Below are 26,447 nucleotides of genomic sequence, written 5' to 3' on the forward strand. Positions count from 1 at the left end.
AATAGGACCTAACTAAACTAAAGAGCTTCTGCACAGAAAAAGAAGCTATCATCAGAGTGAACAGACAACCTACAGAATGGGAGAAAATTTTTGCAATCTATCCATCTGACAAAGGGCTAATATCCAGAATGTACAAGGAACTTAAACATATTTACAAGAAAAAGACAACTCCATCAAAAAGTCGGTAAAAGATATGAACAGACACTTCTCAAAAAACACATTTACGCAGCCAATAAACATATGAAAAAAGCTCAACATCACTGATCATCAGAGGAGTGCAAATCAAAACTACAATGAGATACCATCTCACACCAGTCAGAATGGCGATTATTAAAAAGTCAGGAAACAATAGATGCTGGCAAGGATGTGGAGAAATAGGAACACTTTTACACTGTCGGTGGGAAAGTAAATTATTTCAACCACTGTGGAAGACGGTATGGCGATTCCTCAAGGATCTAGAACCAGAAATACCACTTGACCCAGTAATCCCATTATTGAGTATATACCCAAAGAAATATAAATCATTGTGCTATAAAGACAAATGCACACATATGTTTATTGCAGCACTATTTACAATAACAAAGATATGGAACCAAGTCAATCCATCAATGATAAACCAGATAAAGAAAATGTGGTATATATACACCATGGAATACTACGCAGCCATAAGAAGGAATGAGATCATGTCCTTTGCAGGGACGTGGATGAAGCTGGAAACCATCATCTTCAGCAAACTAACACAAGAACAGAAAGCCAAATACTGCATGTTCTCATTCATAAGTGGGAGTTGAACATTGAGAACAGACGGATACAGAGAGGGGAACAACACACACCAGGGCTTGTTGAGGGATAGGAGCTGAGGGGAGGGAACTTAGAGGACAGGTCAATAGGTGCAGCAAACCACCATGGCACATGTAAATCTATGTAATAAACCTGCACGTTCTGCACATGTATCCCATTTTTTAAGAAGAAATTTTTAAAAAAGAAATATTCAGAAATATTTTAATATGATTAAATATTTTTAAATGAGCATTTGAAGTTTTTATTAGTGATGGATTTCATGAATTAGTGATAAGATTAACAATATGTCTCAACTTGGCACAAAATAAGTGATAAAAGAAAATTATTATAAGTTTTGGAGCATTTTTCCTCCATTCTTTTTTTTAAATTTTAATTTTTAGTTCTGGGGTACATGTGCAGGACATGAAGTTTTGTTGCATGGGTAAACATGTTCCGTGGTGGTTTACTACACCTAGTAATCCATCACCTAGGTATTAAGCCCACATGCATTAGCTATTTTTCCTAATGCTCTCTCTCCTCCTATCCCTCTCCCTGACAGGTCCCAGCGTGTGTCCATGCATTCTCATTTTTCAGCTCCCACTTGTAAGTGAGAACACACAGTGTTTAGTTTTCTGTTCCTGCATTAGTTTGCTGAGGATAATGGCTTCCAGCTTCATCCATATCCCTGCAAAAGACATGATCTCATTCCTTTTTATGGCTGTGTAGTATGCCATGGTGTATATGTACCACATTTTCTTCATCCAGTCTAATGTTGATGGGCATTTGAGTTGATTCCAAATGATTCCTTGTTGTGAATAGTGCTACAATGAACATACGTGTGCATGCATATTTGTAACAGAATGATTTATATTCCTTTGGGTATATACCCAGTAACGTAATTTCTGGGTCAAATGGTATTTCTGGTTCTAGATCTTTGTTCCCTCCATTCTTACAGTGCTCAACTCAAAGTTAAGTTATATCTCTCAGAACACTAGTTAATTTTTAATGAACTTCGTATATTTTTCATTTTAGTATCTCAAATATAGTAGCCAATAAATATTTTTTGAACATTCAGTAACACTATTTTCATACAGTTATCACCACAAAATTGTCATAGCTAGACATGAAATAAGGATACTGAAAGAAGAAATAATTTTGCCCAGTTCAGGATCCAGCCAGACTCAGCCAGTATTATTTCATTACTGCCTGCAAGGTCTCCTACATTTTCCTTTTTTTTGAGACGGAGTCTTGCTCTGTCGCCCAGGCTGGAGTGCAGTGGCCGGATCTCAGCTCACTATAAGTTCCGACTCCTGGGTTTACGCCATTCTCCTGCCTCAGCCTCCCGAGTAGCTGGGACTACAGGCGCCCGCCACGTCGCCCGGCTAGTTTTTTGTATTTTTTAGTAGAGACGGGGTTTCACCGTGTTAGCCAGGATGGTGACCTCGTGATCCGCCCGTCTCGGCCTCCCAAAGTGCTGGGATTACAGGCTTGAGCCACCGTGTCCGGCCATTTTCTCAATTTCTTCATTCAAGTTCTAGAAATAATAATGTACTGCTTTTAAAGAACAATTTCATATATCTCTAGGATTAGTGAAATAAGTGATAAGAAAGGAACTGAAACACAGAGTTTCTGAGTGTTGAGTATGTTAGTACTTACCTTTTGTCTTAAAGCTTTCTGGAAGTGAGGTACTATTTTCTCCCGTCTTATAAACCACCACTACTCTGACATTATATGAAGTATGAGGTTGTAGATTTGTGATATTACAGACATAAGCAGGACCTTGGCTGCATGAAGTTTTAACATGGTAAAACTCATTGTATTTCCACTAGAAAAAGAAGTTTCAATTAATATTTTTGTTTCTCTAAGAAAACATTCTCAAAACAAAAAATGTATAGGCTTATAGCAAGTGATTAAAATTTAAGCATTCTTTTCTATTAAAGAACAAGAACTTCTTTATGAATGATCCCAAACATTACCCCACTGCCTATAGTCGTTTTGCTTTTTATGACAAGATATAACTGACTTACATGACCGTTCATGGGAGAAGCTCAAGGTGGGACATACACCTCTGATTATATATCATTGAGAAAGATTCAGAGCTACCACTTCTTGTTATCCCAAAGGGTAGATACCTACATTTAATCCTGATGGCTAAGAATGCAAATCCCCAGCTGTGGAACAACGATGGATCAAAACAACGGTACTTTCAAATCCCAGGGATTTGTTAATTTCATAGCAATAATATTTTTACATGTTTTGATTACATGTAATCTTTGATCAAGAAGTCCACAGTGACTTACAAACTAAGACATTGTTTTTCCTCCTAACACCCTCTTCAGACATGTACCCAGAATTCTTCATTTTTATACACTGGAAGCCTACATAGCCAAAAGAAGAAAATTTTTGTCCACTATTATGAAGCTACCAAGTAGCAAAGCTAGAAGCTAAATACAGAAAACCTTGTTTTCATTCCACTTTAGACATTGGGCCTCTAATTGTAGCTATCTGAAATTTCTTGCTCTGTGACATTGCTTTTTAAAAACCTATGTATTTGGATCCTTAGTATCATGATTTGAAAATGATAATTTCTTAACATACAAATAGGAAAAGACAAAAAGATACGGCACTTTGTCAAGGGTTCTTGATACATTTTCCCTTGTGGAGTTTCATGAAAAGGTCAGTTTCCATAAATAAACTTAAATTATATCTTCTTTTTCACTTAACACTTATGAGGTCACACCATTTCATTAAATGGACACTTTATATTAGTTTTCTATTCAGTAAGGAATGATTCTCTATAGCATTTTCACTCAGTAGACCACTATGTACAACAAGAAAGGGGAATAAGGGAATGGAAGGAATGGAAACTTAACAAAATAGAACTGCTGATGTCAGGAACATGGCCTGCACTAAACTCATAAATGTATCAATCCCGCTGAGACATATAGCTTAATAGCTTAATGAAACAGGTACATTGAATCCATAATATTTACTGTGAACCTCAGAGAGAGAGAAATTAATTCCTGGCCAAAAAAAAAAAACAATGGCTTAACTCTTTTTGGTTCTCTCTCCTTCATGATTTGGTGGAGAAATTACCTATAGTGAATAGTCTAGCTGACCCAACATTCCAAACCATCAAGAAATTTTCAGAGCTCCTTGAAGTGTCAGGAGATGTCTGACCAAGGGTACCGCTGGAAAACGGTAGAGTGTTGGCATCACCACAGCAATGAATGTCTGGGCAGACCACCAACTTGGAGAGGTGCCACAGGATATCCCAGTAAATCACAAGGGTGTCAGGACTTTCCATTTGTCCGAGGCTGACAAGTGCAGGAGTGGAGGCTACCACAGAGGGATTTTCAAATTATTTGAGTGGGAGTGAGAGGGAGCGTCAGCTAAGATGTCTGAGAGTTTGGAACTTCAGAAACTTGTGGTTCTGATAGGGATTTGCCTGAACAGCTGAGAAAAATACAATTTTAATGGGCTTCCATGAAAAAATTATCAAAGAAAATTACTTGTTTCCTCCTCATTTTAAATATGTTCTTCTTCTATATACTTTTGGAGTTGCTTATATTATGTAGAATTTAAGATCTAGATCAAGCTTGTCCAACTTTCAGCTTGTGGGCCACATGTGGCCCAGGATGATTTTGAATGTAGCCCAACCCAAATTCGTAAACTTTCTTTAAACATTATGATTTTTTTAAGGGAATTTTGTTTAGCTCATCAGCTATCGTTAATGTTAGTGTATTTTACATGTGGCCCAAGACAGTTCTTTCAGTATGGCCCAGGGAAGACAAAAGATTGGACACCCCTGATCTAGATAGAAACTTCACTTTGTGCTCCAGTTCCCTCATTTTTCAGATAAGGAAACTTTGACAGAAATGACAGAGACAAAGTTTATCGTTTTCTTCCTGTTTCCTTTCTTAAAAAATTACTACTTAAAAAGACAAATATTCCCTTTTATTGCCCACTCCTCAGAGTTTCAGTGTGGAGTTACGGCATCATTCCCAGCTGTCCTGTCATTGTGAGATAGGTTCAAGTTATTCAAAAGAGACAGCACTTTCTGACTAGATAGCACTCATCAACCGTTGCAGAACCACAGACTTTCACTGTACTCGTAGTTAGTATTTGTAGATGTACAAATGACCCTATCTTGTATTTGCAGCTTCATCATCTTCTAAATGGTCTGCCTGGAACCTGTGTTGAGCAAGTGTGAAAACAGAAGAAGTTTAGAAACAAAAAGCACTGCATGAAAGTCATGAGAACCGGACCGGGAGATCTCTGTCCGCTGTCCTTCTCCCCAAACTTTAAAGAGTGGGATGGGTGACTTAATGACTCCTATTCCTTCCACAGACAGCACCCTAATAGGACTGCCCTAGGGAGAAGTCAGCCCCGGGATTTTTCTCTGCCTGGTGACATCTGGCATCTGTCTAGGTCTCCATTTCTGATCAATAAAAGGGTAGGCTCGGGTGTCAATTATCTCTAAAGTCTTTTCCCATTTCATTTCTTTGATAATCTTGGAAATGAACTTTACATCCTTGACTTTAGACTGAACTGCATTAAGTTTACTAAAACAGATGTCATTTTAAAAGGCACTCCTCCAATTTCTCCAATTTAACTGCATTTTTATAAGGTGGCAATTTTTTAAATAGGCAACAAATCATCAGAAACATGCTCAACGGAAAAAGTCCAATTAAACTATGGCCTTTGAGTATATTAACCCAATATTCAGTGTTGTTCCACAGTTTTCATAGTTCTTATTTATAAAGTATAAGATCACAAAAATACCTTACATAATAATTTTTCAACATCCTGGGGAATAACTGCATTTTTAAGAAGTAGTGAGGCCGTGATTATACTTATTTGCTTTTTGAGTTACCACTGAACAAAACACTTCCAACTAATCTTTAAAAATATGTACACATACATAGGCCCAGAAATATACAAACATGCACATGCAAATATATAATAGTTAAAATAACAAATAGCAATTATAAAAAATAATCAATTTTAAGTTTATCACCATAAAAGTCAATGTAAGCTTTCCCCATCAATGAATTAATCAGGTTAATTGATGCCTTAAAATTCAGTGGGTGGTTTCTTATTGGTTAAAGCATGAAAAGTCTTGGATGAAGAATCATTTAAAGTTTGCCAGCCAACAACAAAACCAACAAAAGGTTTTGGTTTTTTGCTTCTTCAGTTCTTTTTCATTTTGTTTTCATAGAAAACACCAAGTTACTATGGGCTTTAAACCAGAGAACCACACTAACATCCAAACTAAGTAAAATATTATAAAATTAGTACACTATAACTTATACCCTTTTACATAACGTCTTTTAAAAGCAAATTAATCTCCCTGAGAATTCTTCCCACCAGAAATTAGTCTGGATAACTTACTGCTTCTGCATGCCAAACATAAATCAATGAAAGTTGTCAAATATATTGTTTATTTATACATTAGCATGTTCTTGATGTTTGAAAAAGGCCTTTCCAATTTATTCTATATCATAAAATAAAGATTTGCATTAAATGGGTGCTGACGAGTTGATGGGTGCAGCACACCAACATGGCACAAGTATACATATGTAACAAACCTGCACGTTATGCACATGTACCCTAGAACTTAAAGTATAATAAAAAAAAAAAAGAGAGAGATAACCAAGTAATTAAAAAAAAAAAAAAAGTCTACCTTTTGTAGTTCAGCCCAAAATCTGATGAGGTTAACATTCGATGGAGCCTTCCAATTAAATTGCAAACTAGTGTTCTCTGGAACCAAGGAATAAGGTTTCTCTGGTGTGTTAAACATTTCCACAGTGACAGGATGACTCTCTGTACACCACATTTCCTCAGAGTGGCAGGCAAGAACCTTTTGGTAAAAAAGAACAATTGCTTAACCTTTTGAGAGCCTTGCACTTGAGAATGACAATAAAGAGTGCCTAGCATACTTACTGTACCTTTAACACATAAATATTTCCACCTGACAGTCTAGTAACAAGGAGAGTGAGCCTTCCATTTGGAAATTCACTTTGTCTTAGAGGAGTTTCAGGAATTAGGGCCAGGTGTGAGATTGCCAACTGATAGCGGACTGATTCTTTAGGTCCATTTGGCTTGTGAGATTCTCTCCAAGATATAATGAGGCTGGTGTCTGACCGCACAGTTGTATTAATGAGCTGCACTGCCTCTGGTACTGAAATAAATAGCAAGGAATGATAAAGGATGCTGCAATAGCACTGAAAGATGGAAAGAAGTAATGGAGTTTGGGTTGAAAAATAATCATACAGTATGAGCAGAATAAATAACAGATGTCCAGAAAGAAAGCCAGCCTCTTCTGCAATGGTAGGTTAACAGGCTGCCTAAAGGGCTCCCACTTATTTCTGCCCAGTGACCAAATCATTCTCTGACTCCAGCTCAAGGATATGGCGAAGGGGGAGTAACTCAATTTGGGTGAGTTTTCTGAATAACATCAGAGACATCTGAAATAAATGTCATCACCTCATAATAATCACCACCTCATCAGCTCTTAGAAAACCTTTTTAGACCTATTTTCTGTAAGGCAATACTGTTGCATAACTTTACACCTCAGGCCTCAGCAAAATTCACATAGAAAAAAGGCTTAGTTTTTCTATAGCTCACCACATGTACAGAAACCTATGAGTATCTGGAAAAAGAGTGACACTGTGCGGTGAGACCAAATAATGAGTTTCTTAGTCAAACAATATTGATTTCAATGTTTTACCTCCTAGTTGCTTTCTATTTTGATAGAATATTATTAGTCAACTTCAGGGGTTAGAGTAAGGGTCAGCTCAAAGTTTTCTGCAAACACATTTTTCTTATTAAACTTAAGAAAGCTTACATACTAAAATTACTTCGCATTCAGATTTTAAAAAATAAACATCGATGTACCCATCACATGTATCACAATATTCTGCTTGAGAAACCCACACCAAGCCCATAACTCACCTCCATTTTTAGTTTTTCCCCACATCTTTTTTCCTGGTGGTAAATGTTCCAAAGGATCTGAATAATAATTTTTTACAGCTATCTGCATCATGTATGTTGAAAATGGTTGTAAGTCTTCAATAAGAGCTATACTGTCCTGAAATTCCTGTAATTGATTTTTTAAAAATCAGTATCTTATTCTTGACATTTTATACAAATTGGTAGAAATTATTTAATCAAAGAGAGAACAAAGTTAAAGGCTCAAAAAAGTTAATTTATTTTAAATTCTGGATTATTAATGGTAATACCACTGTGCAGTCTACCCAGACTCGAGTAGTTCAATATTTCCAAGAATAAATACCAAATGATTGGTAGCCCTCAGTAGGTTTTGTGGCATAAATCACTTCACAGGGGAAGTTAAATTCCTAGAAGAGGACACTATTTCACTAACATTGTATTAGAAATTCAGCAAGATGATAGAAAACATGTGATACATATGTGAATACAATAAAATATTTTTATATTATCTAATCATTCTTAGAAATAAAGTTTAAGAGAGTAAAAAGACTTTCCTTAGACCAATGGTTCTCAACTTTGTTTATACTTCGCTATCATCTGGGAAGTTTTAAGAAACTACTATGCCTGGGTTCTATCACCAGAGATTCTGACTGAGTTGTCTGGGGTGAAGCCTAGACGCAGAGTGGTTTTTTGTAAAGCTTCGATGTGCCGCCAAGGTTGAGAACCACTGTCTTAGACCATTGTTAATCAATGGGAAGGCAATAAGACGTTAAATTTAATCACAGACATGTCCAATGCTGCAAGTCCAATCTTGACCAGCCAAATGATCTAACTTATCTGAAATTACTCATTTTAGAAATGTGTAAAAAGGGTTAATTAGACAAAATTAAGGAAGTAATGAAAAATCACATACACTTTATGGGAAAGCATATAGTGTTTAACGTCCATCAGTCAGTCAATTTCACCTTTTGAATAGGCTAAATAAAGCCAAGCACAAAGCAAAATATTGGATATATGTGATTCCATCACTAAGACAACTGAAATACTAATGAATATATTTCATCATTCAATGATTGAATGATAGTGCCAATTCATTCAAGAAATATCTAGTGAATGCCTAGACAGTGCCAATGACTGTGCTAGCTGCTAGGCATACAATAATGACTAAAAACAGTATTTGTATAGCAGTATATCTCTCTGCAAATAGGAAACAAAAGAAAAATATAATGTACAATTTTCATGTTAGATAAATGCTATGGAGAAGAGGTATAAGGCAATGTTCTTTCCGTCCGACTCATTTCTTACTCCTCAATCTTCAGTCTGCTCCATAGGCCACAAAAATAAGTCTCTATCATTCTCTCTGAGGATAATTAGATAATCAGGGAGGGGAATAAACCCAATTCTTTCTGGACACTCAGAAAACTGTTACCATGGCAATCCATCAATGGACAAGAGTTGATATACTTCCTTGAAGCTTAACTTACTCCCAGTCAAGAAAACTAGAACACAATATGTTTTGATAACTCATTAGCTGTAAAAAAGTTGCATACTAGTCCACTTCAGAACATACAGGAAACACTTTACTATGGCTCATAAATTTATATCAAAAAAGAATGTCTTGTGAAAAGACAAAGACCACTAGTTCCAATCTTACCAGAATTCTATATTTCAAGTCAGAGCTGTTTTTCCTGTCATTAACTTCTGCATAAAAAACGAGGTATGTTGGAGTAGGGCTGGTGATGCCATACCATGTGAGGTTTGTCTTGGCCAGAGGTAATCTGATTGTGAGGCTAGTGTTAGTGGCATTAAGTATAGTTGGTTCCACAGTGTCTGAAGCTAGAGACAGAAACACTTTATCTAAAATAAGAAGAAACCAAAAGATTAAATATTTATACATAAATATATGAGAGGAAAAGCAGATTTTTAACAAGAATAATATCAAAGGTTAGAAAGAAATTTGTAGAGCACTCATAACTTTTGCTTGAAAAGACAAATATGAAAATGATTTGAAATAACGTTCTCTTTGAAGAAACAAAACTGGCTGCATCTTGATGCTGTGTGTAGTATGTGTAGTATGTACTGCTACAGCCTACCCAGTGTCCTCCTCCTTTTCTTCAAGTTCATATATATCTGATATTGTTCAGGGCAGCATGCTGGGAGGAAAAACTGTTTCTGAAGTTTGATTGCAGCCCAGACAATCAAGTGGCACAGTCTGGTTAGTCAGATCTGCTTATCACTGCCACACACCTCTGTCCTTCACCCTCCCCCAACACAGGAGGCGGACACTATGCAACAGGGGCAGCAGCCGTCTTGTGAGAATTGAATAAAAGACTCACTAAGGAAGTTTGGGGAAAGATCAAGTCCAGGTGCTTGATGGCACTGTGGAGCTCCCTAGCCACCACTTACAACCAAACACATTGCATGCTGCACAACTCCAGGGAGCCCCAGTCATGGAGACTACAGTGGGAATGGTCTGTTCTAGGCCAGTGCAGTCGCACAATCCTACTGCAGGCTTAAGCCTCAAAAAATCACCAATCTGTCACTTGCACCTGAACACAACTTCTTGACTTATTCAGTCTAAGTCTTGATGTAAAACATCACCTAAAAATGCAGCATAATTACATAATATGCAAATAACTCCAAACATGATTTTAATATGAAATCTAACAATCTTACACCAGTTAGCCAACTCTTTAACTCATTGTGCGTGGTACTGTGCTATCTGGCTCCTGCCTGCATATCCAATCTCTGCTATGCAAAGCCATCCTTCACTCTAACCACAGTACACTATCTACACACTGCAGGACTTCTACCCCTCCAACCCTTCACATAGGTAGTCTCTTCAGGTTGGAATGATCTTTCCCATCTACCTAACCTTACTTAAGGCTCAGTTCATCCATCATTTTTCCTGGAAAACCCCTTCTGCCTTCCTATTCCAGGTAAAGGACATCTCCTCTCTGTCCTCACTCCACTTCACATGTTCTTCTACCAGTGCACTAGCCACATGTGATTTTGGTTTTGGTTTTCTTTTGCTGCTTTCTTTCTTCATCTAGCACTAGAATGTAAGCATCTTTGGCTGAGACTGTGCTTGATTTGTCTTTGTTCCCCCAGAGCCCCAGGAGGGTGCCTGACATACATTAGGTATTTAGTAAGTGTTGTCAATCCTTACGGATTCACACTAGCCACATATAAAATACATCCTTAGCATTCAACAAGTAAGAAAATTAGGGAGTAAATGTCTAAGTGGCAAATAACTTGATGAAGCCAGCTCCTTCACTTACTAACTTTTTGGTCTTGGGAAGGTTACTCCAGCTCTTCTGTAAACGGAGACAATGGCCTGCTTTACAGATAATTATATATTACTCTATCCCTAGCACATGGTGAGCACATTAAATAAATATTAGCTATTATTATCATCATTACTGAGACTAAAATGAAAAATTGGAGAAAATAATGCTGGTCTGGTCTGGGAATTCCAAATATGAATTCCAAAATGCAGGGAAAAAGATGTTTAAAATTAGAAGTACATCTAAAATCTCCAACAACAGAGAATACTCAAGGACACTGTGAACCTAGGTTTGAGGACATTTGGAAGGTATGGGGGTTTGGAGATGGATAACCTTACTACAGTTACAAGATGAACTACTCTGCAGTTCAACCAATATTTATCCAATAATATTCAGTTTGTACTGATTTCAGATCTGAACAGAGAATGGGATACACATGTGAGCAATCAGAGCCATTATCTAATTCAAAGGTCATTGGGAATTTTGTCATTCTTTTATTTGACTGATATAATATGATATGTTGAAGTGTCAGAAACATTATTCAGGACAGAAAGACAGCTTTTTCCCTTAATTTTTTTAATCCCATACATTTTGAAGATAATTGAATGCCTTCAGAAAAAAAGGACAAAGGTAACTTGTAATTGCTTAAAATTTCCAGCAGATGGAGGTAAAGTACTCTTCATAACGTACCTAGAAACTAGCGACATAAAATTGACTCCATTTTTTAAAGAAAATAATGAGTATTAATCATATTCTTAATGAGTTCCAGGTTTTTTTTTTTTTTTTTTAAAAAAAGCTCATGCTACTCTTAGGACTTCATTTTGGAGCGTGTTGGTGTATGGGGCTGGGAGGAGGTTACATGTGTGTGTCGTTCAACTTCAGATACTGCATGGACTTTTTTTTTTTTTTTGGTAAGACTTTATTTTTTAGTGCAATTTTAGATTCACAGCAAAATTGAGAGGAGTGTACCAAGATTTCACAGATGCTCCTTTTCTCGACACATGCATAACTTTTACCCCTATCAAAGAGGTACATTTGTTACAATCAGTGAGCCTACAATGACATCATTATCACCCAAAGTCCATAGTTTACTTTAGAGTTCAATGTTGTGTTGTACATTTTACAGGTTTGGACAAATGTGTAGTGACCTGTATCCACCATTACAGTATCACATAGAATAGTTCCACTGCATTCAAAGTCCTCTGTGCTCTATTCACCACTTATTCCCCCAGCCTTCTGGCAACTACTGATCTTATTACTGTCTACATAGTTTTTACTTTCCCAGAATGTCATACAGTTGATATCAGCCTTCCCCAACTTTGTTCTTCTTCAATACTGTGCTACCTATTCTAGGTCTTTTGCCTCTCCATATAAACTTTAGAATCAGATGTTAATATCTACAAAATCACTTTAGCTGGAATTTTCATTGGGATTTTATTGAATCTATAGATAAGTTGAGAAGAAATGACATCTTGACAATATTGAGTCTTCCTATCTATGAACATGGAATATCTTTACACTTATTTAGTACTTTGACTTCTTTCATCAGAGTTTTGTAGTTTCTCTCATATAGATTTTTGTGCATATGCTGTTAGATTTATACCTAAGTATTTCATTTTCTGTGGGTGTTCATCTAAATGATACTGTGTGTTTAATTTCAAATTCCACTTGTCCATTGCTGGCATATAGGAAAGTGATTGACTTTTGTATATTAACCTCATGTCCTGCAAACTTGCTATAATCATTTATGAGTATCAGGAGTCTTTTTGTCAATTCTTTCAGATTTTCTACATACATGATCATGTCATCTGTGAACAAAGACCGCGTTATTTCTTCATTCCCAGTCAGTATGCTTTGTATACCTTTTCTTGTATCGTTGCATGCTGTGACTTCCACTGCAATGCTGAAAAGAAATTGGGAGAGGGAACATCCTTACCTTGTTTCTGATTTAGTGGGAAAGCCTCTAATCTCTCACTATTAAGTAATGATGTTAACAAAGTTTTTATAGGTGTTCTTTCTCAAGGAAATTACCCCTATTCTTAGTTTGCTGAAGTTTTTTTCATCATTAATTGATGTTGAATTTTGTCAAAAGCATTTTCTGCATCTATCAATGTGATCACTTGATTTTTCCTCTTTGGTCTGTTGATGTAGTGGACTATATTAATTGATTTTCAAATGTTAACTCAAACTTGCATAGCTGAGATAAATCCCACTTGACTGTAATATAAAATTATTTTAATATATTGCTCAATTTGATTTGCTAATATTTTGTTCAGGACTTTTGCAATTCTTGCAATATTCAAGCGAGATACTGGTCTAAAATTTTCTTTTCCTGTAATATATTTGTCTAGTTTTGGTTTTAGGGTAATTCTGGCCTAGAATAAATGCATTCATTGGCCTAATTGGAAGTAGTCCCTCTGGTTCCATTTTCTGAAAGACATTGTAGAGATGGTACAATTTTCCCATAAGTGTTTGGTAGAATGCACCATTGAATCCATCTGGCCCAGGTGCTTTCTATTTCAGAAGGCTATTAATTATGGATTCCATTTATTTAATAGATGTGGACATATTCAGATTGTCTATTTCTTCTTCTGTGAGTTTTGGCATACTGTGTCTGTAAAAGAATTGGTCCATTTCATCCAGGTTATTAAATTTGTGAGCATAGAGTTGTTAATAGTATTCCTTGATTATCCTTTTAATCTCCATGGGTTTTATAGAGATGTCCCCATCTTCATTTCTACTAGTAGCAATTTGCATCCACTCTCTTTTTTTCTTAGCCTGGCTAGAGGCTTATCAATTTTAGTTATCTTTTCAAAGAACCAGCTTTTGGTTTCATTGATTTTTCTCTGTTGGTTTCCTGTTTTCTATTTCATTGATTTCTACTATACTTCTTTTTATTTTTTTTCTTTTGTTTTAATTTTGTTTCTTCTTATTATTTTGGATTTAATTTACTCTTTCTAGTTTCCTAAGGTAAAAGCTTAAATAATTTTAGATCACTTTTTTCTAATACATGCAGTCAGTGCAATAAACTTCCGTCTAAGCACTGATTTTACTGATTCCCATAAGTTTTGATGTTTTGTTTTCATTTTTAGTTCAAAATATTTTTAATTTGAGATTTCTTCTTTTACCTATTTGTTATTTAGAAATATGTTGTTTAATCTCCAAGTGTTCTGAGATTTTCCAGCTATCTTTCAGTTATTGATTTCTAGTTAAATGGCATTGTAGTCTGAGGACAGATATTGTATGATTTCTATTCTTTTACATTTGTTAAAGTGTATTTTATGGTCTGTCTTGTTGAATGTTCCATGTGAGCTTGAGAAGAATGTTTATTCTGCTGTTGTTGGATAAATTGTTATTAGTAGATAGATGTCCATTATAGCAAATTAATTGATGGTGTTATTGAGTTCATCAGTATATCCTTAGTGATTTTTTTTGGCTGGATTTGCCCATTTCTGATAGACAGACATTGCAAAGTCTTCAATGGTAATAGTGGCTTCATCTGTTTCTTGCAGTTCTATCAGTTGTTGCCTCATGTATTTTGATGCTCTGTTTTTAGGGACATATGCATTAAGAATTATTATGTCTTCTTGGAGAACTGATCCCTTTATCATTATATAATGTCCCTCTTTATCACTTATAACTTTCCTCGCTCTGAAGTCTGCTCTATCTGAAATTGTTTCTTCTTTCACTTGATTAGCAATAGCATGATATACTATCTCCATCCCTTTATTTTTGATCTATATGACGTGTCTTTACACTTAAAGTGGGTTTCTTATAGACAATGTATAGCTGAGTCTTATTTGTTGATCCACTCAAACAACCTCTGTATTTTAGTTGGTGTATTTAGACCATTGATGTTCAAAGTGACTACTGATATAGTTGAATTAGTATCTACCATATTTGTTATTATTTTTCATTTGTTGCCCTTATTCTTTGTTCCTACTTTTGTCTTCCACTTTTTTCTGACTTTGGTGGTTTTAACTGAGCATTCTAAATGATTCTATTTTCTCTCCTTTCTTGGGAATCAGTTATACTTTTTTAAAACACTTTTTAGTGATTTGCCCTTGAATTTGCAATGTATGTTTACAACTAATTCAAGTCCACCTTCAAACAACACTATACCACTTCACAGGTGTGCAGTACCTTATAATAACAAAATAATACCAAGTCCTCTTTCTATCCCTTGTGTCACTGCTGTGATTCATTTTGCTTAATATAAATATACACATATATATGCACACATACATGCATAAGTGGATATAATTGAATATATTATTGCTATTATTATTTTCAACAAACTATTATCCATTTAGTCAATTAAGAAAAAGAAAAACTTTTATTTTACCTTCACTTATTTGTTCTCTAATGCTTTTCCTTTCTTTCTGTAGATCTGAATTTCTGACCTGTATCATTTTTTCTTTCTAAAGAACTTCTTTTAACATTTCTTCCAAAGCAGGTCTACTGATAACAAATTCTCTCAATTTTTGTCTGAGAATGTCCTTATTGCTCCTTCTCTTTTGAAGGATAATCTCACAGGGTATGGAATTCTAGGTTAGTGTTTTTTTCTCTCAACATTTTAAATATCTTGCTTTTCTCTCTTCTTGCTTATATAGTTTCTGAGGAGAAGTTGGATATAATTCTTATCTTTGTTCTTCTATAGCTAAAGTACTTTTTCCTCTGGCTTCTTTCAGAATTTTTTTTCTTTATCTTTGGTTTTCTGTAGTTTGAATATGACAGGCCTAGTGTAGATTTTGGCATTTATCCTTCTTGGTATTGTTTGAGCTTCCCATGCCTGTAGTTTGGTATCTGACATTAATTTGGGGAAATTATCAGTCATTATTGTTTCAAATATTTATTTCAAATATTTCTTCTGTTCGTTTCTCTCTCTCATCTTTTTCTAGTATTCATATTATACCTATCTTACACCTTTTGTAGTTTCCTCATAGTTCTTGAATATTCTGTTCCGGATAATTTTTTTTTTTTTTTTTTTTTTTGCTTTACAGTTCTGCAGGTTTCTATTGAGATATTTTCAAGCTCAGAGATTCCTTCCTCAGCCACATCCAGCCTACTTTTAAGCCCATCAAACATTCTTCATGTGTTACAGTGTTTTTATCTCTAACTTTTCTTTTTTTTCCTCAAATATCCATGTCTTTGCTCACATTGACCATCTGTCCTTGTATACTGACTGCTTTATTCATTAGAGCCCCTAGCATATTAATCATCGTTGTTTTAAATTCTCAGTCTGATAATTCTAGCATCCCTGCCATATTGAAATCTGGTTGTGATAGTTCCTCTATCTCTTCAATCTGTGTTTTATGCCTTTTAGTATGCCTTGTAATTTTTTCTTGATAGCCGAATATGCTGTACTGGGTGAAAGCAAGTGCTGTATGTGGGCCTTTAGGAATGTGGTGGTAAGGTGTAGTGGGAGGGAAGGCATTTTACAGTCTTAGATTAGATCTCAGTCTTCAAGTGGGTTTTTGCTTTGCTTTTCGAATGTGAACTTCACAGGTTCTTTTCATTCCCCCACCCCGCTTAGGTGGGACACGATGGCTGGAATGGGTTGGGGTTGGGCGCTTCTCTTTGCCCGGTCAATTAAGCTCTGATAAAACCCAAGCAGGTCCAACTGTGGTTAGTGGATCTTGAACGCAGACCTTGTTAAGAAGAACAGAATGCTCTGGTGCCTTTCAAAATTTTTCCTTTTCCCTTCCCTCCGTGGGAAGCACAAGGAGTTTTCTAAGAAAAAAACCAGTTAAAGCTCCTGGAGGTAAAACTTATAAAAGTGTGAAGCCCCCCTATGACTGGATCCCCTTCGAGTTTCTAACTCTCAGAGTTACCCAACTGAGCCTCAAGCAATTCATCAGTTACTGTTTAGATTTTTCTACTGCTAACACTGCTTTCTAAAAAGGTTTTAGCTCATGGGTTTTTGCTCTGGTAAATTATAATTCTCTGTATTTACCAATCTGTCTTTCCAACTGGGGACAGCAGTTTGCTCTGTGACCTTACTTCTCATGTGGATCCAAGAAGAGCTATTAAGTTTTCAGTTCGCTCAGCCTTTTACTTGTTTTTGGGTGGAGTGGCAATTTGTAAGCTCCTGGGCCAGAAACCAGACGCCACATGAACCTTTAACATTTCTCAAATTTCTCAAAGTGAAAAATAAATTATTTTACAAAACTACAAAGTAGGCTTTATTTATAAATTTTAACATTTTTCAATTTACATGTTTTATAACTGAAAACATTTAAACAAAGGGAGTTTATGTCATTCATATCTGTCTCTCTCCAGAGGACAGTTATATTTAAGTTAGAATGATATTTGCACCTCAGTGCCAAACAAAGCCTTGACAAAATGCCAATGAGGCCATGCAATACTGTTTTTGTTTTGTTTGTATGTTTTTTAGATTTCAACAATGCTTTATGATGACTGTCCGTAGAAAACACATAGTCGGTTCTGCTATAACATGATACATGCCTTTCTAGGAATCATTGCGGTATACAAATCACACAATAAAATTCACAGTTTATAGGAAAAGTAGGGTGGGGGCATAACACTAAAAAGAGTAACACTTTTTTTAAAAAGATAAAAACAATAAAAATGGTAGCACAGTCTTACGTTAAATAGTACTACACATTATAATAGTATATATTAATACTTAATGATTTGATACATAATACTGCGTACTGTGTCATAACACAAGTATGACCCGTTACCTTGAAAACACAGTTGTATGCAATACTTTTTGACATCACTGGGAGGCCTAAAATACCAGCAAAGGAGAAATAAGAGAAAGAAGAGAAATTATGGGACTGAGAAGAGAAAGAGGACAGGCAGAGAGAACAACAGGACGCAGTTTTCCCGTGACTAAAGTTGCCCACCACACCCTGAGCTGTGTTTACACATAGAGGTAGTCTGTGATCCAGGGCAAACAGCAATCACAGTGCACACTAAAGACGGGCAGAGTTTGGAGCAAGGATGAAAGCACAACAAAGGGGCTAAAGGGGCAGCTTTGGAGAAGGAAACATACTGAGATTTTTCAGACCCTAAACTGGGAGAACAAGCTGATTACGAATGGGACTTTATTACCTGGAAAAGGCTGCATAACTGAACTGTAAGCCAAGATATGCCTACTCCTTAGGGCCTTCACCTGGGAGACGATGGCCCCGTTTCCTTTCTTTGCTTGATAAATCCATGTGCTGTCCTTTGCTGTGATGATCCAATATATAAAATCTCCATCCACAGTTAAGCTAGCGAGGGTTTTTCCTGCTGTTAGAAACGTAAGGAATATAAAGAACAAAATAAATATTTCACATTTTTTACTCTAAATAATATATGAAATTATTTTCCTATATATAATTGCTAACTTTTGAATCTATTATTTCAATATTAAAAAAATAAATCTTCATTTTATGTCATTTGGCTAAGGGTTTTAGAGGTGTTCTCTCATTTTAGCACCATATACAAGTCAATCAGGTAACTACTATTATTACCAACATCATTTTGTGGAAAGACAAACTGAAATTTAAAGGAGTTAAATAATCTGCTCAAGGCCATCAAAGGGCAGACCCAGGATTTAAAACCCACCTATGTGACTCAAAATCAAATAACGCCAACCTGAGGGAACTATTAAATGATAGGCAGAGGGCTCAGTGCCTTTCTCAATATTTTTATCAATGGTTTGGAATGAATGCATAGTAAACACATTTATCATCTTTGCAGATAATATGTGATTATCACCATCACTAGCAGTTTCAGTTACAGCCTTGAAATTCAAAAATATCACAACAGAATCAGGAAATTGATTCAAATTTGATAAGAACAAATGTAAAATCCTAAATTTAAGTTTCCTATCAATTCTGTAAATGAACAAATGAAAGGGATCTGGCTTAATAATAATGAATGTGGAAAAGACTATGGTCTTTCAATGGCAGATATCCTAAAGATCTGATTCCACTTTTGGCTACAGCAAAAAGAAGACCTTCATAGTTAGAGTCTCCCTTCACTGATAAGAACACATTGAGAGTGAAGTGTGTTTATGGGGGCAATATTTAAGAGAATATTAACTAGCTGAAATGAAATCACGGGAGGGTGACTAGGGCAAAGATTTAGATGCCACATTGCCTGGGGAGCAATTGCAGATACTTGAATTTTTCCTCCAAAGAAAATGCTTGCTTCCAGCATGGTGGCTCATGCCTGTAATCCCAGCATTTTGGGAAGTCAAGGCAGGCAGATGGCTTGAGCCCAGGAGTTCAAGACTAAACTGGGCAACATAGCAAGACCCTATCTCTACAAAAAATATTAAAATTAGCGAGGCATGGTAGTGTGCACCTGTAGTCCCAGCTACTTGGGAGGCTGAGGCAAGATGATCACCTGAGCCTGGGAGATGGAGGCTGCAGTGAGCCATGATTGCACTACTGCACTCCAGCCAGGGCAACAAAGTGAGATCCTGTCTCAAAAAAAAAAATGCTTACAATGAGCTACAACAGTTATCTCTACATAGTTGAATGGCTATCATGTGGAAAGTGATTAAATTATTCTTTGTAAATTTAGAGGTAAGAACTAAGGCTAATGAATGGGAGAAATGAAGAGAAGACTGGCTAAATAGAAGAAAAAATCTAATGTTCAGAATTGTCCAAAAGCTTAAACAGACTTCCTTACAAAGTAGCAGGGTTTTTTAAAGAAACAGTTGTTTAAGCATGACTCTTTTTAAAGGAAAAATTTCTTACAACATCATAACATCTAAATGATCTCTAAAATCTTTCTAATTTTCTAATTTTAGGATTTTAATTACAGGTTTATGAAAAACTGACCAACTTTATACATATATAATGATCTACTAGATAATTCTTCTGTCTTGTGTATCAAATGTTAAAGAAAAAATTATTCTGATGCTTGTTAAAATGGTAAGAAAGACTTTGGTCAAGACAAGAGCAATAGTGCACTAGGAAAGACAAATATGCAACGTAACAGACAGTTGGGGTTTTTATAGCCAAAAAACTGAGTGAGGAAGTCATTGGGTGGAGAAATACTAAGAGATGGCATCCAGGATAGGGCAATCCTTGTTAAATTAGCCTAATGGGATTCTTGCTAAAGGCAGGCCAAGATCCCAAACAGGATTCTTACTCAAGTCAGACCAATGTCCATCAAGGGTGGGCAATGAAGAATTTGATCGGGTATCAGAGAAAGGGGGTTCTCTCTAAACTGACTTTGTAGGATTCTTGCTAAAACTGAACTCAGCAAGGATGGACACATGAAGACTAAGGTTGAGGCACAGTCAATAAGAGGACTTAGAGGAGCATAACTACATTTTGATCAAGGAAAGGGCTTTTGTCACAGGTTTAACAGAAACAAGTAACATACCTAAGGAGGAATCTTTCAAAACATTACCTCTATCATTAAATCTATTTAATGATAGGAATTGTTTCTAAAAGGTCTTGTTTCTAAAAGGCCTCTAAACATAGGAATTGTTTCTAAAAGGTCTTGGTTTACATGTCAACAAAACCTATGTACAATTATAACACATACACACATATTTACAATTTCAAAACTTTACTGTATAACCCAGCAATGACCAATAGAACTTTCAGTGATGATGCAAATGTTTTATACCTATGTTGTCCAACACAGTGGCCATTAGCTATTTGTGGCTTTTGAGCACTTAAAATTTAGCTAGTGTGACTGAGAGATTAACTGTTTAATTTTATTTAATTTTATTTTTTTGAGACAGAGTTTTACTCTGTCACCCAGGCTGGAGTGCGGTGGCACCATCTTGACTCACTGCAACCTCCACCTCCTGAGCTCAAGTGAGTCTTCCTGCCTCAGCCTCCTGAGTAGCTGGGATTACAGGCATGCACCACTATGCCCAGCTAATTTTTGTATTTTCAGTAGAAACAGGGTTTCACCATGTTGGCTAGGCTGGTCTCGAACTCCTGACCTCAAGTGATCTACCCACCTCGGCCTTCCAAAGTGCTGGGATTACAGGCATGAGCCACTGCACCTGGCCTTAATTTCAATTAATTTAAACTTAAATAACCACATGTGGCTAGTGATTACCACACTGGGCAATGAAGAGTAATTTTAAGAGTATATGGGGTATTTAGAGTATATATTTTTTTCCGTTGAATTACTCCTAATTAGGAGACTTCCAAATTGTACTCGACTTTCGCAGCCATAAAAAAGGATGAGTTTGCGTCCTTTGTAGGGACATGGATGCAGCTGGAAACCATCATTCTTAGCAAACTATCACAAGAACAGAAAACCAAACACCGCATGTTCTCACTCATAGGTGGGAACTGAACAATGAGATCACTTGGTCTCGGGAAGGGGAACATCACACACTGGGGCTTATCATGGGGAGGAGGGGAGGGGGGAGGGATTGCATTGGGGAGTTATACCTGATATAAATGATGAATTGATGGGTGCTGACGAGTTGATGGGTGCAGCACACCAACATGGCACAAGTATACATATGTAACAAACCTGCACGTTATGCACATGTACCCTAGAACTTAAAGTATAATAAAAAAATAAAAATAAAAATAAAAATAAAAAAAAAGACTTTCGAATATTTATTCTACAAGCATTTGAATTTCAACAGATAGACCCAAGTATTGACCAATTCATGTTGAAAGTGGAACCTATGGGATCATCAAAGTGGAAATAATTTAGGATAGGGGGAAGATCATGCATGCTGTAGTTAGACCCAGTTTCAACTTCTACTAACTGTGGCCCTTGGGAAAAGTTACCTTACTTTTATCAGCCTCAGTTTCCTCATCAGTAAAATGAGGATATTAGTACCTACTTCACTGAGGCATTATGAAGATTAAATAAAATAATGCATTTAGTACATGCTAAGAACATATAGTTAAGATCATTAAATTGTAGCTGTATTATTAATTACAATTTTTTAAAACACAGATTTAGAAAATTATGTGAATGCCTGCATACAATTTTCCTGGAAATAACTTGATTTGAATTCTATAAGAACACTTGGCATTGTACAGAGCAAATATCATGTGTATATTCTTTTGAGTATATGGGGAATGCAAGCTCTTTTTAAATGCAATTGAAGGAGCTGCTCTTATTAACAAATATATCTGTGCACATATATCAGCATCTTACCAAGCATAGCAGGTACTGTGATAACTCTCCAACAATGACAACCTTCCAGATCCGTTGCCCAGATCTCCTGTGCTTTGGCAAAGTATATCAATGGTTTCTCTAGGTTAGAGGTATCAATAGCCATTGCTCCAGTTAACTCAAATTCAGTCACATTGCAAGAACATTGATTCCTTTTGTTTTGTTGGTTTGTAGCTGGGGGTTGCAGAATTCGATGCAAGGTGCGATTGATAATACTGTAGTAGAACATCTGGTAGCCAAAACTGGAAACTTCTGTCCAATATAAGCGACTATAGAGGGAAAAAAAAGTCCCCCCAACTTAATGAGTAAAATACATCATTTCAAACATTCGTTTCTAATGCAGAGCAACCATTCCTAATGACTGTGAGGACAAATGGAGCCTTTGGAGACAGCATGGTCAAGTTTTCAATAACCTTTTTCTGAGATGGCAGAATTCACAAGAAGTCTAACTTGTAGCATTTCCAATGATTTCTCAATAGATGTGTTTACAACTAAAGTCTGGGAACAGAATGACCTTAGGTGCCATATTAAAAGGCCCACTTAATAACTGAAATATAAAATGTATTTGCATAATTTTCATCAATGTCCATCTCTATTCCGCTCCTCTCATGTTTGTTTCTGCTTCTTAATACTAGTTAATGATCTAGTTTCAAAATAGCCTATCCCCATGCTTATGGCACAAACAGAAATGCATCTTTCCAGCCTGGGAAATTGCTACTTAGGTGCTAAAAGGCGACTTTAAAGCTCATCTTGTGAGGATATGAGATAAACTAAGACGAATGAGCACAGAATAACTTTTGCTGTGCAAGACATGCTGCCCATCTGTTCCTGCTCATCTCTTGCCACCGTCTCAATCCTCTTCTTGTCCTTGCCCACTGATGATGCTATTGCATTCACTAGTATAAAAATCTGCTATTGTTTCCTGTTAGGTAATTAGCCTAACTGTGTTAGTCAAATTGTCGGTATGCATTAAGTTTACATATTTGTGGTTGCGGCTCCTAATTTACAGGAAGAATTACTTACTATAATATAGTGGGCCAAGAGCCCTAAGCATCTTATTTTCCCATAATTGTCTTCTACTACTAAATCAAAGACATTCCATTAAATATGTCTCTATCTCTTTCATCGCAATATAAAAAGATATTTGCATTTATATACCTTAAAAGAGGATATACAGAAAAAGAAATTATTGTTGAATTCCTATTGTGAATCTTCACCTCTCTGGGGTATTTCACCTTGTGTTCAAGATCAACATCAAATATTTGCATTCCATTTTGTGATTCTTTCAGTGCAAAGTAGAGGTGCCTTGAAATCCAGTCAATTGTAATAACTGTGATATCAAAAACCAGTGAATCTCGGAAAAGCTTAACAGGTAGAGAACACAGCCAAGAAGAGAGTGGTTATTTTTTTATTTGAAGACTTTTCTATATTCACCCATATCATTTGTTTACTGCACTTCTCATTTGTAATCCCAAACCTCAGCAATCCGGATAGTATACCATTGTAACGTGGGCCCTCTTCTCACATTTTTCCTAAATGATTCTAACTATCATGGCTTTAACTGCAATCTACTAACCAGTGCTACAAATTTATACCTTCAGACAAGATCTGTAACGAGTTACTGATTCAAATATTAAACTGCCAAGTGAACATTTCCATATGAATTATCCCAGAAAACTGACTTCATCACCCACCCCAAAACCTCTTTTTCTCCTGCATTTTATATTTTTATGGATTTTTCAACACCCACCCAAGGAGCTAATCCTGACAAATATGGTCCTCCTTGACTTCTTCTTCTCATTACTACCCACAGTAAATTAGTTCCTTTTATTTCCCCCCACTGGAGATGGAGTCTGGCTCTCTCACCCAGGCTGAAGTGCAGTAGCATGATCTTGGTTCACTGCAACCTTCACCTCCTGGGTTCAAATTATTCTCCTGCCTCAGCCTCATGAGTAGCTGAGACTACAGGCATGCACCACCATGTCCAGCTAATTTTTATATTTTTAGTAGAGACAGGGTTTCACCATGTTGGCCAAGCTGGTATCGAATTCCTGGCATCCAGTGATCCATCTGCCTTGGCCTCCCACGGTGTTGGGATTACAGGCGTGAGTCACTGTGCCCAGCTTGAACTAGTCCCATTTTAAATGTCCAGTTTGTCATCTCCTTTCTTCATGCTCATCCCCTCACTCAGGCCCATAACATTTTCTACCTGGATTTCTGTGACAGCCTCCTAATTGTCTCAGACTTAACCCTCTCTAAGTCACTATTCACACTGCTAACAGACAGGCCTTTCTAAAACACAACTTGACCATGTTAATGACCCACTAAATATCTTTACTGGCTTGCTATTGGCTTCTAGAATGATACCTGCCTCCTCAGCACAGTAAAGGAGACCCATTAGGCTCAGGCTCCCACCTCTCCAGATTTCCCAGCTTCCTTTCACTCCACTCTCATCCAAACACTCTATGTCTCTTTGTTTTCCTATCTTTGTACCCCCTTGGCCTTCACCTGGCTCATCTTTGTTTCCAGGATGTTTTTCCATTCTACCACCACCAAGCCAACCTAGACTATTTGTTCATTCTCTGTGATTCCACCACATCCTGCTTTCAGCACAGCAGTTATCTTAGTCTGTCTTCACTATCAGTTAACATTTGGTGAATGCCTACCACATGCCAAGGCATTGTGCTAAGTGCATTACATGGATTATCTCATTTAATCTTCATGGGAACCCTATGATGAGATATTACTTAACCATAGAGGTTAAATAACTTGCCAGTGGTTACAAATCTAGTAAGCAGTAGAGTCCAAATTGTATTCTAGGTGGTCAAATTTCAAAACTCACCTTCTTAATCACTAGGCAATACTGCCTTCCTAGTGTTAGACAAATACTAGACTGGGTTTAGTAAGAGCAAAGCCTATAAACTTTCACCTATAATATCCCAGGCTCTAACACAGCATCCTAAACCCAATAACTATTTGCTAACTGAGTGCTGAATGACATTTGCCCAAAACATAGTCTGTATTCATGTGTGGCTAAATGATTATACAATTATCTGTCTTTTTCATTCTAATCTTAATGACTAAACCGTTTTCCAGTCATTTTAACTACTGAGTAGTGTCATATGCAAATACTTCACTTCCTTTATTTCAAAAGAATTACATAGTGAAATACCTCAGAGCTAGAACGATTGTGCAAGTTCAGAAGAAAGAGTGAGTCCCCTTCAGCATAATATCCCAGTTCATTATCAGCTGTGTAGCAAATGGCACTGATAACTCTTTCTGCTGAAAACGTCCACACAACTTGATTTTGATCCATATCTAAAAAAACTATCTTGTTACCAAGAAGAGTTATGAGGTGAGGAAATGGGTTGATTTCTGAAAGCAAAAAACATGTAGATAATATGCATGAGAAAACTAACTTTAGCACAGTCTCTTGATTTAGTATCAGGCAGTTTTGAAGTCCATAGGCTCCCTTTGGTTCCTCTAATACATCTGTCTCAGTGATAACCTTGTAGGCTCTCTACCACTAGGTTTATTTAAACATATTTTGGTGATGTTTTGGGGTCAAAAACATGTCTTTGACCTAAACTTTAGCTCAGAGACAGTGTTCATATCCCTAAAGGTACCAATGGGAAAAAAAAAAAAACACACATACACACACACAAGCCTCTAAATTATTATTTGCACAGATTTTAGAAAACAAATACCTGATGTTGTAGACTTTACAACGTCAGCAAATGATCCTGGCCCTTTAGATGTAAAGGCCCGAACCTAAAGAAAAGGAAACAAAAACTGCATTCAATAGCGTTCTCAGTGGCAACAATTAAGTTCTGAGACTGGGAGATTACTAAATGTTTCATTTCACACTCCTGATACACAATATTAATAGTTTCAAATAGTTATTTACATTAATATACAGCCATGTAAATCACCAAGAGAAAAAATATTGCTCTATATTTATGTTGATAGATTTTTTATCTAGAAAACTGCAGAAATTGGAACAAATCTCTCTTGCTAAAAAATGAATTTCTAAAAATGTCTGGGAATTTAATGTACAGCATGGATGGTGATGAATGTCTAATTCAATCGTGATAATGACACCATGTATACATTTATCAAGTCATGTCATACAGCTTGAATATATATATTTGTCAATTGAATGTTTTTAAACAAAATAAGGTCATTATTTTCAAAATTAAGTTACATAGAACATTTACCAGAAATAAAACTGTGCAAATTATGATAAACTTCCATTTTTCTTGAATTCAACAACTAGAAGCTTCAAAACACTAA

The 26,447-nt window shown here is 36.3% G+C and overlaps 1 protein-coding gene across 1 annotated transcript in view; it reads right to left on the minus strand.

The window, feature by feature from the left end:
• Positions 1–26,447, minus strand: part of ROS1 (ROS proto-oncogene 1, receptor tyrosine kinase) — a 146,568-nt gene that overhangs the window by 47,840 nt on the left and 72,281 nt on the right. The window contains exons 22-31 of the mRNA XM_011935073.1: positions 25,862–25,925; positions 25,327–25,529; positions 23,313–23,518; positions 22,137–22,423; positions 18,102–18,281; positions 9,389–9,591; positions 7,738–7,882; positions 6,732–6,964; positions 6,467–6,643; positions 2,437–2,605 (exon numbers count right to left, since the gene is read on the minus strand). Coding sequence (XP_011790463.1) covers positions 2,437–2,605; positions 6,467–6,643; positions 6,732–6,964; positions 7,738–7,882; positions 9,389–9,591; positions 18,102–18,281; positions 22,137–22,423; positions 23,313–23,518; positions 25,327–25,529; positions 25,862–25,925 — 1,867 coding nt within the window. The remainder of the gene's footprint in view (positions 1–2,436; positions 2,606–6,466; positions 6,644–6,731; positions 6,965–7,737; positions 7,883–9,388; positions 9,592–18,101; positions 18,282–22,136; positions 22,424–23,312; positions 23,519–25,326; positions 25,530–25,861; positions 25,926–26,447) is intronic.

Source organism: Colobus angolensis, unplaced genomic scaffold, assembly GCF_000951035.1.
Source record: "Colobus angolensis palliatus isolate OR3802 unplaced genomic scaffold, Cang.pa_1.0 Scaffold14, whole genome shotgun sequence".
In the NCBI taxonomy this organism is placed as follows: Eukaryota; Metazoa; Chordata; class Mammalia; order Primates; family Cercopithecidae; genus Colobus; species Colobus angolensis.